This window comes from Hippocampus comes, unplaced genomic scaffold, assembly GCF_001891065.2.
Source record: "Hippocampus comes isolate QL1 unplaced genomic scaffold, H_comes_QL1_v1.1 scaffold255, whole genome shotgun sequence".
Classification (NCBI taxonomy): Eukaryota; Metazoa; Chordata; class Actinopteri; order Syngnathiformes; family Syngnathidae; genus Hippocampus; species Hippocampus comes.
In genome coordinates, this window is record NW_017806034.1 from 78,254 (window position 1) to 92,872 (window position 14,619).

Consider the following 14,619-nt stretch of genomic DNA (forward strand, 5'->3'; position numbering starts at 1 on the left):
AACAGTGTCACTAGTGTTGATGGACATTATAGACAGATGGACAGATAGACAGATGGACCAGTTAACATGGACCAACAATCTCACCAGTGTTGAAGGATAACCACGGTTGCCTTTTTTGCAATACATGCGTTCCTGTCTTCCGTCTTTGAATTATTGCAAGTGCGAACTGAGCAAAACAAAATCCTTACTGTACGGGAGAAACCGTACTACCATTCAGCCCCGTAACATTCTTTCCATAGGAGAAACTTTGGTCGCTCTGCGGGACGGGATAAAATTATCCGATCGGAATAAAATTTTGCACACATCCTTGTGTCATAGTATCGACAAGATTTCCGACCCGGCCCGACGAATCCGACAAACTTTTCCAAAATGGACCACCCTAGTATACATAGATTCCAATGTAGGTAACCATTATGAAATTAACTATTCTACTGATCAATCAGATAAAAATAGTTTTTGCATTATTTAAAGCAAAATGCGCATGTGACTACATATTGAGTATTTTAATTTTTTTCAATTCCGTTCCATTCCAAATTCCACAATATAATATTTGTTGCTTTGAGTGTGCATGGCTAAAAAAAGGTGAGGGTCTCGGCTTGTGAGTGACATGAGAGCCAGCAAATGAGTGTGGAGTGTTGGCTGTTTTAAGCTTAGGTTAGCAGCTGGCTTTTAACTGGCTAAGCACTAGCCAGTGTGGATGTTGCCTGGGTGTCACTTGTGGCGGCTTGTGTCTTAATGTGCTTATTATGTGTTTATTTTCTTACCACTTGTTCAATAAAATGATTGAAAGCGCACCGGTGGCTTTTCTATCCTTGATCGAATTATTAAGTTATTCTATAAATCCTTTCAGCCCCCAAGATGACTCACTCGTTTCTGTTTGGAAGTCTCTAAAGCCATCGAATATGGATCGGGCCGGTCTCCTTCGCTTTGGCACTGAAAGGTTACAAGACACAACAAAATTTACAGGGCTCCAAAGAGTGCTTGCAAGAAAGATGTGATTAAAAATAAAAAAATTTAAAATTAAGTACCTCCAAAAAGTGGCTCCGGCTCCACAAGTATGTCCTGCTTCTGGGGAATTGGCGCTCGTACCTCGCTGTGACCACACAAAAACACCCCCACAAAAAACACTGAGCATCTGATCACAGAGAGCGTCACTCAGAGGAAGAAATAAATAGCCAGAGGTTGAGCACTGACTCTGAAGGCGGAACTCTGCTGCTGGACGCTGCCGAACTGGAACTCGTGCTGGGTTCCTCAGCCACCACGCCTCCATCCAGAAACATGGTCACTGCCATTTCCAAATTGTTGTTGCATGCTTCCAACATATGCTTCCCGACACTCTCTGTAGCCCCTAGTGGAGTATTAAAAGGGACATAATATGCATTTTTAAACAATGACAACATTTCAATCTGCATTGCAGGTGTCTTAATAACACGTCTATTGCTTACTTTTGTTCAAATAACCAAAAGACTGTGAATTATAGCTGTTTTGAGAGCTTTTTTTTTTTGCCATGGTGGAATCAGCTTGTTTCGGGGGCGGATCTGTCGAATGGAGTGAGCCAAGCCTTGAGCCAGACAACCAGCTCTTACACAACATCACCACTGGATAATTTAACTATAGAATGAGAATGATTAAACTGTGCATCATGAGTTTATGCTTATTTGTGCAGCTCCTTCTGGTATTGTTGCCTTGGCCAGCAGGTAACAGCATAATACATACATACACACAGACAGACATACATATAGCTGGACATAAATGAAGAAGAGTCATAAAGGTTCAGTAAGCTGTCGTAACAACAGCCAACTTAGCTTTCCGAACGATAAACTTTCGTTACGTCTCTCACAAAAAATAAAAAAGTAAAATCATTTAAAAAATAGTAACTCAGGTCACTCAGATATTGAGTAATGCTGGTATCAAAGGACTGTTTCTTTAACCAGATTTCAAATTGGTCCTTATAGGGCCAAGGCACTGGCCCTCGATTATGTCATCATTTCTTCATCCTGTAATTGGGTGCCCATCGTAAGTCAAGTTCGCCTTCCAAAACACATTGTGATGAACACGACACATAGATACATTAAACAAGAAGCATCTCTGGCGAGAATAGTGTATTTTATTAAAACGTTTTTATGTCTTTGGCATGTTATGAGATAAAAATAGAGAATTGATCCAGAAAACGTATGTGGTCCAGGTGTTTGTTGATATATTTTGATATTGAAGAGTATTCATGGTGGATTAAATCAGACAAACCCTACTCATACCTAAGGTACTACCGATTTTTATTGGTGCTGCCACACCAGAAAAAAAGCCCAGTGTCTTGTTATAACGTGATAAATGTCACCAAATAGTGTGGTAAATTTGACCTCTGCATTAGAAAAAACAGTTTCTTCCTCCCTAAGACATGTATTGTGTTTAAAGTTAGTTGTTTAAATGTCTGGCCAGACAGCACCGGCCACTGTAATCATAAATTGAAGCGAACCACCTGTTCTTTTGAGCTCAAAACTCACCATCTGTTCACGCTTGTGGGTAGTGGTGTGCATTTTAACTTAAAATAAGCGCACTGATTTACGCTGTGAAAGTGGATGGGGGACACACAAAGTGCACTGATCATGAAGGTGGTGGTGGTGGTGGTGGTGGTGGTGGGGGGGGGGGGGCCATAAAAGTACACTAACAATATCATCACCAGTATCAGAATCATCATCATCACAATGACGTCAAGTACATGAACACAACCGGATGTACTCGTCGTGGCCATTGTTTTCCAAAGCACAACAATCACATTGTATCACAACAGCGGCTCACTGACTGCAGTGCCACACAGAATACACAAAAGAAGAAGAGTCATTTTCCAACTGCCTCAAAAGTTCCAGATGAGCAGCACAAAAAATAAAAGCTCTGGTGGACGCCATTTTATATCCCATCTAACACAAGTTATATCTAGGTAGGAAGGCAATGCACAGAAGATCTGATTCCAAAACAAACAAACAGAAAATAACATGCCAGTCAAAAAGTCGAGGCCCAGTTAACACAACACACAGTATGTCTTGGCTTTTGGTGAAAAGTTACAGATGCAAAGTTTCGTTTGCTGACAAAAGGCAAAAGCACTTGACTCTGCACGTTACAAATCTAGCTAAAGACAAAGAGAAAACGGTCAGAACCGACGAGCCCTAACCGTGTGACAAAGCTTTCTTTTTAACCTTGAGTCAATTGCACTTTAATGCTCCAGCCCACAACAAAAGATGTTCAGTTCTGTTTCAAGCCCTTTTCAAGCACATCCCGCTCGCTTACTCGAAGATAAACAAACCTACATGAATCGGTAGAGTTCTTCCAGAAGAGATAGCCGTCTTGCGTTTCTGGATCCCACCTTGCACAGCCCTTCTTGCATGCACACGGACACGAGCACATACATCGAAACCGCTGCAAAGGATTGCCCTTTGAGAAGTGCCTTAGAGAAACTCCCAAAAGAAGCCTGTGGATGCTTCTTATTATTCATTTGATGCATCAAGCCGCTCTCCTGTCCCTTCCCCCCCCTCAAGTCCCCCAGCGCCCATGCCCACACAGGCCAGCAACTTAAACTGGAAGGAATTGCAACGTTTCGCCGAATGCGACTGTGAAAATTGAGTGTATAACGTTTTGATAACATAACTTTTTACGGTGAAACTTGACATGTATCAGGTTAAAATGTGAAATTCATCAAGTTATAATGTGATCCCTAACTTGTTTTCCTAGTATGGCAGTAGTACGTAGTAAGTTACCAAGCATTTACACGAAACAAAAAGTATTTTACTGTTCTCGCTGCGTAGTTTGTTTCAGTTTTGTTTAAGTTTTAGCATTTCCTGCACGGGAGCGCTTTCAGGCTTCCGTCCCTTACTGCGCATGCGCCTTCCAGTCTTCCAACATGGTGGAGCGGTAGCCTATCAAACAAACTAATAAACTTTACATTCTCTCTACTTTTTGATCGCCTGCACACGAGCAACGGTTTGTGGGGCGTGCGGTTCTCTAATGTGCAGGTTAAAAACTACACCAAGACGCATGGTGTTTTAACGCCAGTCACGTTTTTTAAAGAGATGACAAGTAGTAGCAAAAGGCGGTGATGATGAAGGAAGGCAAACCTCCATTCTGCAATTACGCACGACAGGCAGTGTCTAAAAGTGGTATAAAAAACAGCTACGGGCTCACAATATGTAACTTGTGGTGATCGCCACTAACCACTACAGAGGAGAGGTTAAGTTGATGTTGTAGAGCTTTACGTTTCGCACCCATTCACGAGTGGAGAGTCTTTTAGTGGAGTTGGCCAGTTAACACGGGCTGTGCTTTTTTTCCCCCCACTGACAGCGGAGGGGCACCAGCCACATTGAACGTCCCTGCTTACAAGTGCGCACGCATTTCCTGGTCGGTCCCGACACGGGGAGCCGTTCCTGCACGTTCCCACACGTTATCCCTCGAATTAGGCTGGAAACCAACTGTGGTTTTTACCTGTTATTGCTGTGAATTGTTGTATTAACCCGTTCACCCCCGGAGCCGAGGTGTCTCCGAGCGCCGCCATCTTACCGCCACAAACAACAACATAAATGACGCGCATGCGCAGCGACACTTTCCCCCCTCGGCCTGACACGAGTGGCGGCGACGTCGCCTTACGCAAACGGTGCATTGTGGGAGTTGTAGTCTTTTACGGAAAAAGTAACCACACCAGTTTCAGAGTAAAAAGTCGATAATTCTTTTGAAACGCGGGGAGTTCAAGTAGAAGTTGTCAGAAAAATGAACACTCCTCTAAAGTATAGATCCTTGAAAAATCTACTTAAGTACAATAATGAATTTTCTGTGCTTTCTACCACTGTCAAAAGTCACAAATGAAAAGCAAAACTTTAATAAGTAGTAGTACTATACATTTATTGTTGTTTGCATAATACATTCCATTTCAAGTCCAAAAACCCTGTGATGTAGATTATTTAAACAACAAATAGTATATCAGTTTACTGTTTCAGTGACAATTTAAGATCACTTGATTCGAACCACTTCAGGTCACGGCAAAACACTCTTTCACGCCATTATTTGTCATTGTATTTCCTTAAAACCAAGTGTAAAATAATATCTACAAGGTGTATAACTTCTTAACTCCATTAAAAAAACAAAATCAACTCATTATTTCTTTGAAGGTATACATGGATCAAATCAAGTGCTCTCACTTTTACAAGAGATCACCACACAAACAGCCCCTCAGCTTGTTATTTTTTTTTTTTTTTTTGGTGTTGAGTGCAACTGTCAATAAATAATACAGAATGTGTCACTGCAGCATCTATAAACTGTCATCCCGTCTCATAGGTCGAGGTAAACCAGTAAAAACCTTTGTGAAGCACTCCAAACAAATCTGACAATGGAACAAGCAAAAGAAACAAAGCTGTCATCAGTATTACACGCACACTAAAACAAAAATAAAAAATGATTATTTACCATCCTAGACGGACACAGATGTTACATTCTTGTAAGCTTTATTTGACGACAGAGGTGTCACTCAGTCGTAAGATGGACGAGACAAGACTGGGGGACATTCGGCGCGTTTTGCTATAAATTATTTTAAAAACATACACATGAAACTTGCAATTAAGTTTGAAAAGATGCATCTTCCGATTTAAAGGTTTAATGCCTACTTTGGGAGTGTTTTCAATAAGCTCAAATACGGGATATACAAGGCGGGCAAAAAGTAGGAATACTCTTATTAAATGAAAATGGTTTTTTTTGTTTAAAAAATGTAAAAGGTACCACAAATTTAAAATAAATTGAGCCAGAAAAAAAAGAACGTAAATTCTAAAATATTATTGGACAGGTGCCAAAGAGAGGAAGGCAGCAAAGTAGTAATGATGGGAGTGACCAAGTGAGGAAGCATATCTGAGACTATAGGAAGGGAGCGAGGGCCGAAAAGCATGTGAAGGAAGGTAATAATGATGCATGAATGAAAAACAGGCATGATGGAAGGAAGGTTTATGGAAAGAAGAAAATGATGCCTTTGTCTGAGGGGAAGAAAGGTCGGACTGCGGTCAGAGATGTCAGGGAAAAAAAGGCAGAAAAGCTGGTTTAAGCAACAGAAAGGAGACAGGATGTAAGAATAAAGAGCAACTCTCAAGGAAGGCGGTCAGAAAAGATGTCACAGAAAAAAAATGAATGTAATAAAACTGTTTTCTGTATTTTCATCACTTTCAAAGTGCATACCTACTTTTGGCCCAGCTTGTAGTGCAGTGCTACCTTGACTTATAACTTAAATTTGTTCACGTTTACTCATGTCAAATCAGCATTCCTCATTGAAATGAATAGTCATGAATTCAGCAGCCACCAAGTATGATTTTTTTATACATCATTTTAATAAGAGTTGAATGTGTGCCTTTGATGGGCTTAGCCTATTGAATTACATCACAAGCTTGAGTCAGTGAGCCTGTAGATGAACATCTGGGTTGCGGCCGACAGCAGCTTTCCTTGCCCACATGACACAGAATTACAGTACCTTAATTGCTTTTGTTTGTTTGTTTTCTTTTCCCTTCACTCCAGTGGCAGCATATTTGAAGCTCACTTGTAACCAAAAAGAAAAACGAACGAAAACAAAAAACAAAGCAAAACAAAAAATAGACACTTCGGGATATGGGCCGATGTTACCCAAGTGTTTCCAAAGAGGACCAAAGGGAGCCATGATGGCAAATAAGACTTGCTTTAGAAAATATTTCGGTTCATCTGGAAGCCCACTTTCATTCCAAAGATGACATTGGTCAGGTGGCATTTTATTTTATTTACCGCAACCAACTGAAAATGTTTAATATTTAAGACAATATTGTAGACACTATTATAGGGACAAATGCACGCTTAACACATTGAGATGAAATGATAATCTTACTATCTACTATCTAATAAGATATAAGATAGTCTAGTACTTGACGTCCTTGGTCGAGAAGGGGCTAAAATCTGGATAATAACGGCCTGATTGTCTTTGTGTATATCAGGTCAAAGTGATAACGGTCAAGGTAGGTCAAGTGGCTTGTAGGTCAAGGCTTGAGGAGCCGACGATGAGAAGAAAGGAGCGTCAGCGCAGAACGCCGATGCGGATGTGGAACTAGGAGTCACGGCTTTGGAGTTGAAGTGGATTACGTGGGACAGGAGATGTGAGCCAATCTCTTTTCGTCAATGGACGCTACAGCTTCGTGTTGGCTTTCGAAACTTAGCTTGTAGCAGACGTGTGCACATTTTCAGCATGACACTCTCTGATCCACTGGTGAGAGGACACTTTGATCCTCTCCTCTTTCATCTATAACTGCTTCAAACAACAAAGTACATGCAGGAAAAGTGATTCAGATTGCATGGCTGTCTGTCTCTTGTGTTTTGTTGTGCTGTTTTGACTTCAAGATGGCGCCACGAGAGTGGCTGCCTTTCCAGCAGCTCCTATTTATTTTGTTCTTCTACTTCTTCCTCTCATAACTTTGCTGCTGTGAAGTGGGAATATCTCCATTGTGAGACTATTAAAGGTTTTATTATCTTAAGTCAAGGTAGCACTGTTTTTGTGAGTGTTCCCTCTTCCCTTTTAGATCTTTCGAAATGTGACAAATATGTTGTTGGTTGCACGATCAATAATAGGAAAGTGATGCATTTGAAATTACTTCACAGTTAATTTCCAGCGGCATAAATAAATACGTTTCCAACTCACGGATGGAGTTGCAGATGAGTGCAGACGTGGGTGACTTTCACGTTGCACTCTATATTATGTGTATGGAAAAAGGAGGATTCGGTGAGTGACGGCTGGAGGTGTGGCAGGTGGGAGGTGTGTGTGTGTGTGTGTGTGTGGGGTGGTGGGGGGAGGCTGCAACACTGAAGTGGACGGCATTATACCGTACTGCATGTTTAAAAGCGGATGAAGGTGGCGTCGATCTGGCGCACGCTAGGCAGAGCCAGCATGATCTTTCGCCGATACTGTGGGTCCTTCTGCAGGGGGTTTCTCTCCAGGTAGACAGTCTCCAGGGATTTGGCATTCTTCAGCTCGTCCAGATCCGACCAGTTGTCGATCTGGTTGTCGTTCATCTGAGGGGAGTCACAGCACTCGTTTAGGACATTATTTTTTGGTGCTCTTTGTTTATTAAGGTGGGAGCCCCATCAGAGCTGACTTGGGGTGAGAGGTGGAAAACGTTCTGTACTGGTCACCACCCAATTACAAGACACATCCAGACTAAAGAGCAACAAGGTAATAACAGTTGGTATTTTTCTATTGTAGTCTTTATTTCATTTTGACATTGTAAATTCAGGTAGTTTTAATTAGCTTCTAGAGTGGGTCTGGACGTTTAAAAAATATATATATTTGCAAATATGCAAATGTATAGGTCACCAACTGTGAATATGCAGGGTCGACTGTAGTTTTAAATTGTACTATCACCACAAGATGGCAGACATGTTGCACTTACACTGGGTTTTGTACTGACTTATACTACAAAGTCAGTAAGGCTTAATTGTTTGCGGATTTGGAATGATATCCAGCACAAACATAGTACCTCAGTCATATAAAAATTCTGAATTGATTTGTGTGTGTGGGGGGGGGCGGCAATGGACAAAATAAGTTCTTGCACTTAATGCACACTCTAAATTGTCGTTCGGCGTGACTGTGAGTGCGAATGGTTGTTACTCAATGTGTGCCCTGTGATTGGCTGGCAACCAGTTGAGGGTGTCCCACGCCCACTGCCTGAGGACAGCTGGGATAGGCTCCAGCATGCCCGCGACACTCATGAGGATAAAGCAGACTGGAAAATAATGGATGCATGGATATCTCACAGCACAAGCCATGGTCAGCAAAGAGAAATAAATGGCAGGAGCGTTCAGAGGACATTTTAAAAACAAAAACATGAAATACTTGAGTCATACCCAGAACTCCTGTAGCTCTGTTAGATGGCTGATGTTCTCGATCTTCTTCACTCTGTTGGCTGCGATGTCCAGAGTTGTCAGCTTTTTCTGATGGGAGAGAGAGAGCCATGCTGGGCTGATACAGAAAACATCATGCAGCTGCTGTTGTTGCTGTTGTGAATTCTCACAGCCAGCAGAGCGCACAATGGACAGGTTTTTGCTTGACTCACATTGTTTTCCAAGCCCTCAATGACCTCAATGCCATTGTGGCTCAGGTAGAGCTCTCGCAGGCTGACCAGGTTCTGTAAACCCTCCATTTTAGTAATCCGATTACTCTGAAAGTAAACACAAAGAAGTTGGAAGGAAGGAGTTACTTGAATACAACTTTTGGCTGCTCTATCCATCTCTGGGTTAGCTGAAATATTGAATTCAACTAAATCTAAAAATATACACATAACTGTTTCCCGTGGGATTTCAAATTAATTGCCATGAGCATTCGAAAAATGTCTCCCTGTAAATGGTCCCTGGGCCCAAAATGTGTGAACCCTTGCTTTCATGTCAGTGCTGGGTACCTGAATGCTTAACACAGTCAGGCTGTGTAAACTGTCCATATTCTGCAGCTTGGTGATTTTATTGGTGCCGAGGAATAAGCTTTGCAAAGACGTGAGGGTATCCAGGTTCTCTATGACCTGGGGACACAAAGAAAGGATCATGACTAATGACTTGATTAACACATTTGCAAGCGTGACGACAAACATACGCGAATGCGATTGGAGCCCAGCTCTAGCATTTCCAGACAGGGGAGGTGGCCCAGGTTGGCGATGTTGCCGATTTTGTTGTGAAGCAAAAAAACTTTCTTCAGCCGAGTCAGCTGCTCCAAACCTTCTACCTTCCTCAGAACGTTGAAGGACACGTCGAGCTGCCTGTGGTTGACCCAAAAAAAAAAAAAAAAAAAAAAAAAACCCAAAAAAAAAAGATTAATCGTTTTTCACAGGGATCACCATGAGTTTTGTTATATGGTCTGTCTAAGCATGTCACAAAAATGTATGTTTAACTGTCCATTTTTTTAAACTATTGCATCATTGATGCTAGTTCTGTTAGCCTGCCTATGGCATTTTGAATTGTGTTTTAGCTTTAGGCAAGCAGACTATGATGAAGCACTTTTTTTTATATTAGACAAGGCTATGGGCTGATTAATCCTTTCCTTGTTTCCACACAATTACTTGGCCCCTAGGTGTTGCCAAAGTAATATTTTGATATTAAACATGGCTTTGACCTGAGCGCAAAAACAATGAATAGGTGAGGATCGGTCCGCCGCCCCAGACAGAAAATCCTCTTTCTTACAAGGCAAATTTGCAAATATTCAGGGGTTCACTGTATATCATTAAAATCTATACTTACTCCAACTGCGTGAGCTTGTTCAGGTTCTCCAACTTGCGGATTTGATTGTCATACAAATCGAGTTCCCGCAGTGAGCTCAAACTGTCGAGATTTTCAATTTTTTTGATCAGATTCTGTCGTAAGGAAAGGGTCTGTGTGGACAAAGAGCAGAAAGGATTGACAATACTGCAGTTTTGAGAGTATTTCTTTGATTTTGAAGAGGAAAATAAAAACTGAAAATTCAGTGATACAAAATTTTTTGACAACAATTGCTGAATATATCATGGACTTACTTTTGCTTTCTGTAGCACTCCCAGTCCTTCAATTTTTCCAATACGGCAGTGAACTAGGTCAACATCCTGTGTAAATAAATAAATGAACAAACAAACAGTCAGGTCATTTCATACAGAGGTGGAAGTGAAAATCTTCACAAAAGTCCAACTAGTTTAGTTTAACTAAAAGTTTAATCATCATCAGAATGATGACTAGACATTTGTGTTTACATAAAATTTTACAGAGGTTACCATATTTTGAAATGGTTAAAAATGTTCAAATATAACCCAAAACATTGCAGAGATAAAGGTCTGATTATTGGGATCTTTTTAAATTTTCATTCTTAGGGAGGAAATGATTCTAAATATGAAAAAAAAGGGAGCGAGGTGGACCACCAATCCCAGAATGACAGCTTGTGTTAAATTTGAATGCCCCAACATTTAACACAATCTTTTATTTTTTTAACAAATGACTCAGCATGACTCAGACTTGATCTTAGTTTTTGTGTTTTCTACTGTCTTCATTATTCATTCACTGTTTTATTGTTTATTGTTGTATAAATAATATTTGCTCCATGTACAGCACTTTGTATACAGCCGTGGTTGTTTTAAAGTGCTCTATAAATACAGTGGAGTTGAGTTGAGTTGAGAAATGATTCAGTGATCAGTTATGAGAAATTCTGATTCTTGTTTAATCGCATTGCTGCCATGGAGTGATATCTTTGCATCTCCAAAACTTAAAAAAAAACATATTGCATATTTTTTGTCAACATTGCATTGTTAAAAAGATCAAGCTAATTCCAACACTTGGAATTAGTTAATAATTTGTAAAAATAACACACTCAAAATGACATTTTTTTTAAATCAAGAGCATTGGTGAGTCCCAACAAACCAAAAGTAATGATTTATGAAAACAAAGTGAATATGGGCAAATAATGTCAGAGGAAATATTTGCCTGACAGAGATAATATGTTAAACAGCTTCCTCTCACCTCCTCCTCCGGGTCCAAGGTGATGGTGTCCATGTCAACGGGTGACTCTTCTTTACCTAGGTGAAGTGAAATCATAACATAACAGAAGTGAGAGAAGACCTTTGCTTTAACATCCAATCATTCCTGCATTACAGGACCAGAAACATCACTTGTGATTGCTGTTCCGATTGAGCGAACGGGTTGGGATGACATACTCGTGGCGGGAGGCAGATTTGGATCCATGTCGCCATTGATGCTCTTCTTCCTGGTCTCGTCGTCGCCCGACTCCTCGGACTCGCCCCTCCGATCCACTACAAGTCAGGCACACAAAATAGAACGCAATCCAAATTTATTTACAGCACACATAACAACAGGGTTGGCTAACACGTTGGACAATTAATTTTACATTTCTTGTAAGAAACAAGAACTCATTAGAGTGAACCAGGTGTTCCCTTTTTAATTCCCTTTTAAATTCTGGTCAATTTTTACATCAAGATTGTTAACAACAGGCCTTATGCAATAGGGTTAAGAAGTTGTGAGGTGTTAGGTACATAATTCCACAGAATAGTCATCTTTTTTTACTCAGTGGAAATTAGATGTCATGCTTTTTAATCACAGCACATGCCCAGGTCAAAATCCGGATTTAGGATTTGAAATCATGGCTTCAAACCAGGGAGAGGGTTTTTAAAAAACAGGCATAGGGTTTTAAACCGATGGGTTAAGGTTTCAAAATAGGCTTTCAAGGTCAAGCCCTTCCATCCTTTCCGTCTTCATCCTTGCTTTTTTTTTACAATCCAACCATCCAACCTTCTTTTCCTCATAAAAGGAAGAATCCTTTCTTTCTCACATCCTTGTATTCTTCCATCTCACTCCTTCCTTCTCATCTTCCATCCTTCCTTTCATACATCCTTGAATCCCTCTTTTCTTCCGCCTTCCTCCTTGCCATACATCCTCTCTTCCCCTATTATTTCCTCTTTCGTTCCATAACATCCTTGAATCCTTGTTTCCTTCCATCCATATTATTCTTGAATCATTCATTCCTTCTGCATTCTTTTCATATCAAACGGAGGTCCATTCTAACCATTCTTGTTGCATCGTTCATTTCTTCATCATTCCCTTCATCCATTCTTCCTACCATCCACATATCCTTGCATAATTCCTTCCTATCCTCCATCCAAACCATCCTTTAAGCCTTATTTCCGTCTGCATTCTTTCAAACCATCCCCTTGCTCTCTCCCATCCTTCCTTCATTCCGCGGCATGCTAGTTACCTTCAACCACCCTTCCCTTCAAACCGCCCTAGTTGTTGTCCATCCTTCCTCCTCCGTTAACTTTTGTCGCAGTCTGTATTATACACACTGTAAATTGACCGACAGCAGTGACATTATATTAAAGAAGCGCCAGTCTGCTTATTTAACGTTACAAAAGATTTACAACAACAATCTGTACCGATTCGTTAGTGTGGGTGGGCTCCCATCATTCCGTAGCAGTCTGTTTTTCGGTCTGCCGTTCACGTCGTTTAATTGCCATACATACTGAGCGGTGTGAAACAGTTTGTAGAAGAACGTCAGCCACACCATTACCTCCCGAGTACGTGTTGACTTGTCACGCCAGTATCGGACATGGATTTTCGGGGACAACGTGGTCCGGGTTCGGCGTAAACCCACAACGTCAGCCAAACGAGCCTTGTTGTTAGCACGCTAGCTAGCAAACGTGGGCTGTACATCTGTTATACACACGTAAACGACACTTCGAATACATTCGTGGAGTTAAGAGTCGCTCGTCGTCATAAGTGACAATCAATGTGGCTGCGAGTGGAGACGGAACGAGTGCGTTCCGAGATGATTTACTCACCTTCCATTTCTTGCGGCTCTACAACAGACAGAGAAGCCATGTTTCCTGTAAACACTCCTGGCAACGTCTCAGCCAATCAGAGGCAAGGGACGTACGTACGACAGCGCGCCGCAAGGTTGCGCCAGTTACATGCAAAGAATTGAACAGTGAATACTCGCATACTCGGTGTCCGCGGATTCGCAAAGTCCCTGTTTATACTTCATTTAATATATTTTGAGTCACCATCACTTCCTCAGGGTATTTGTAGAAAAGCCATATTGAATGTTTCATCAGAATTTCTTTTTGGATTTTCATCCCCCCTCCCCCCAATTCATTTAAATGGGTGTCAATTACACAAAGATTTTCGGGGACAGTCAAAAAACGATTAAGCCCCTATCCCAATGAGGGGTGAACATTTGCAACTGTTAGCGAAGGTAGAAAATGAATGTACGTTAACGTCAAGGTTCGTTAGGGGTCATTGAAGGTCCCAAACGTTCGCTAAATATTCGTCAGACATTCACCCAAAATTTTTGTGTTTTTTCTTGTCGCAAGGAAATTTTGAACATTTTCCAAATCGCCTTATGAGAAGAAAAGTACAGGCCTACTTCAAGTGAACATCTGGTGACCGTTTGGCGAACATTTGTGACCTTGAACAAACCCTGGCGAAAACACATTGACTAACTTCGCAAACTTTCGCAAATGTTCGCCGCTCAGTGGGACAGGAGCTTTAATGTAAAAAGATACAGGTGGCTTAACCTATGACCAATCACCACCAAAATTCACACGCACATTTCCACCCAGGCCCACTTCAACCTCTGAAAATGTCAAAGCAATCGCCACAGTATTTTCGAATTAATATGCATTAAACTTTTTCCTCCTCATAGACCTTCCCTGTAGGGAAAAAAACCTTAAAGTGGAAAAAAAACCCGGCTGTGTGACACAGTACTATCATGGTCAAGCCCAGCCGGACTACCATGTGCTCTTCCGATACAAGGCTTAAGCTCGTGTATGGCCATTGCATGCCCATTTCAGCCTGGAATGGACCAGCCGTACGGGAATTTTCCAGAACCTCTCAATGGCCACCACGCTCCTGAATGACGCACATAACAATGAGAAAACAACACAGATCGAAAAGTGTGGTGTCTTAGAAAATTTCATATGATAAAATACAAAACTTCTAATCACCCGCACACTCACTTCAGATAGCACAATGTTTGTTCTAAGACAGAGAGAGAGAGAGAGAGAGAGAGAGAGAGAGAGAGAGAGAGAGAGAGAGAGAGAGAGAGAGAGAGCGAGAGAGGGAGGA

At 41.3% G+C, this 14,619-nt stretch overlaps 2 protein-coding genes across 5 annotated transcripts in view; both read right to left on the minus strand.

Moving 5' to 3' along the window:
* ubxn7 (UBX domain protein 7) overlaps nucleotides 1-4,562 on the minus strand; it is an 11,395-nt gene extending 6,833 nt beyond the window's left edge. The window contains exons 1-4 of the mRNA XM_019892850.1: nucleotides 4,471-4,562; nucleotides 1,195-1,348; nucleotides 1,029-1,093; nucleotides 868-933 (exon numbers count right to left, since the gene is read on the minus strand). Of these exons, the coding sequence (XP_019748409.1) occupies nucleotides 868-933; nucleotides 1,029-1,093; nucleotides 1,195-1,348; nucleotides 4,471-4,540 (355 nt within the window). The 5' untranslated portion in view covers nucleotides 4,541-4,562. The remainder of the gene's footprint in view (nucleotides 1-867; nucleotides 934-1,028; nucleotides 1,094-1,194; nucleotides 1,349-4,470) is intronic.
* A 3,065-nt stretch (nucleotides 4,563-7,627) lies between these two features.
* Nucleotides 7,628-14,619, minus strand: part of ppp1r7 (protein phosphatase 1, regulatory (inhibitor) subunit 7) — a 7,736-nt gene continuing 744 nt past the window's right edge. The window contains exons 1-10 of one of the 4 annotated variants that reach the window (XM_019892852.1): nucleotides 13,335-13,598; nucleotides 11,697-11,792; nucleotides 11,503-11,558; nucleotides 10,533-10,598; nucleotides 10,261-10,391; nucleotides 9,620-9,782; nucleotides 9,432-9,548; nucleotides 9,090-9,194; nucleotides 8,881-8,967; nucleotides 7,628-8,049 (exon numbers count right to left, since the gene is read on the minus strand). In XM_019892852.1, the coding sequence (XP_019748411.1) occupies nucleotides 7,873-8,049; nucleotides 8,881-8,967; nucleotides 9,090-9,194; nucleotides 9,432-9,548; nucleotides 9,620-9,782; nucleotides 10,261-10,391; nucleotides 10,533-10,598; nucleotides 11,503-11,558; nucleotides 11,697-11,792; nucleotides 13,335-13,374 (1,038 nt within the window). In that variant the 5' untranslated portion in view covers nucleotides 13,375-13,598 and the 3' untranslated portion in view covers nucleotides 7,628-7,872. The other 3 variants (XM_019892854.1, XM_019892853.1, XM_019892851.1) reach the window with 3 other exon arrangements.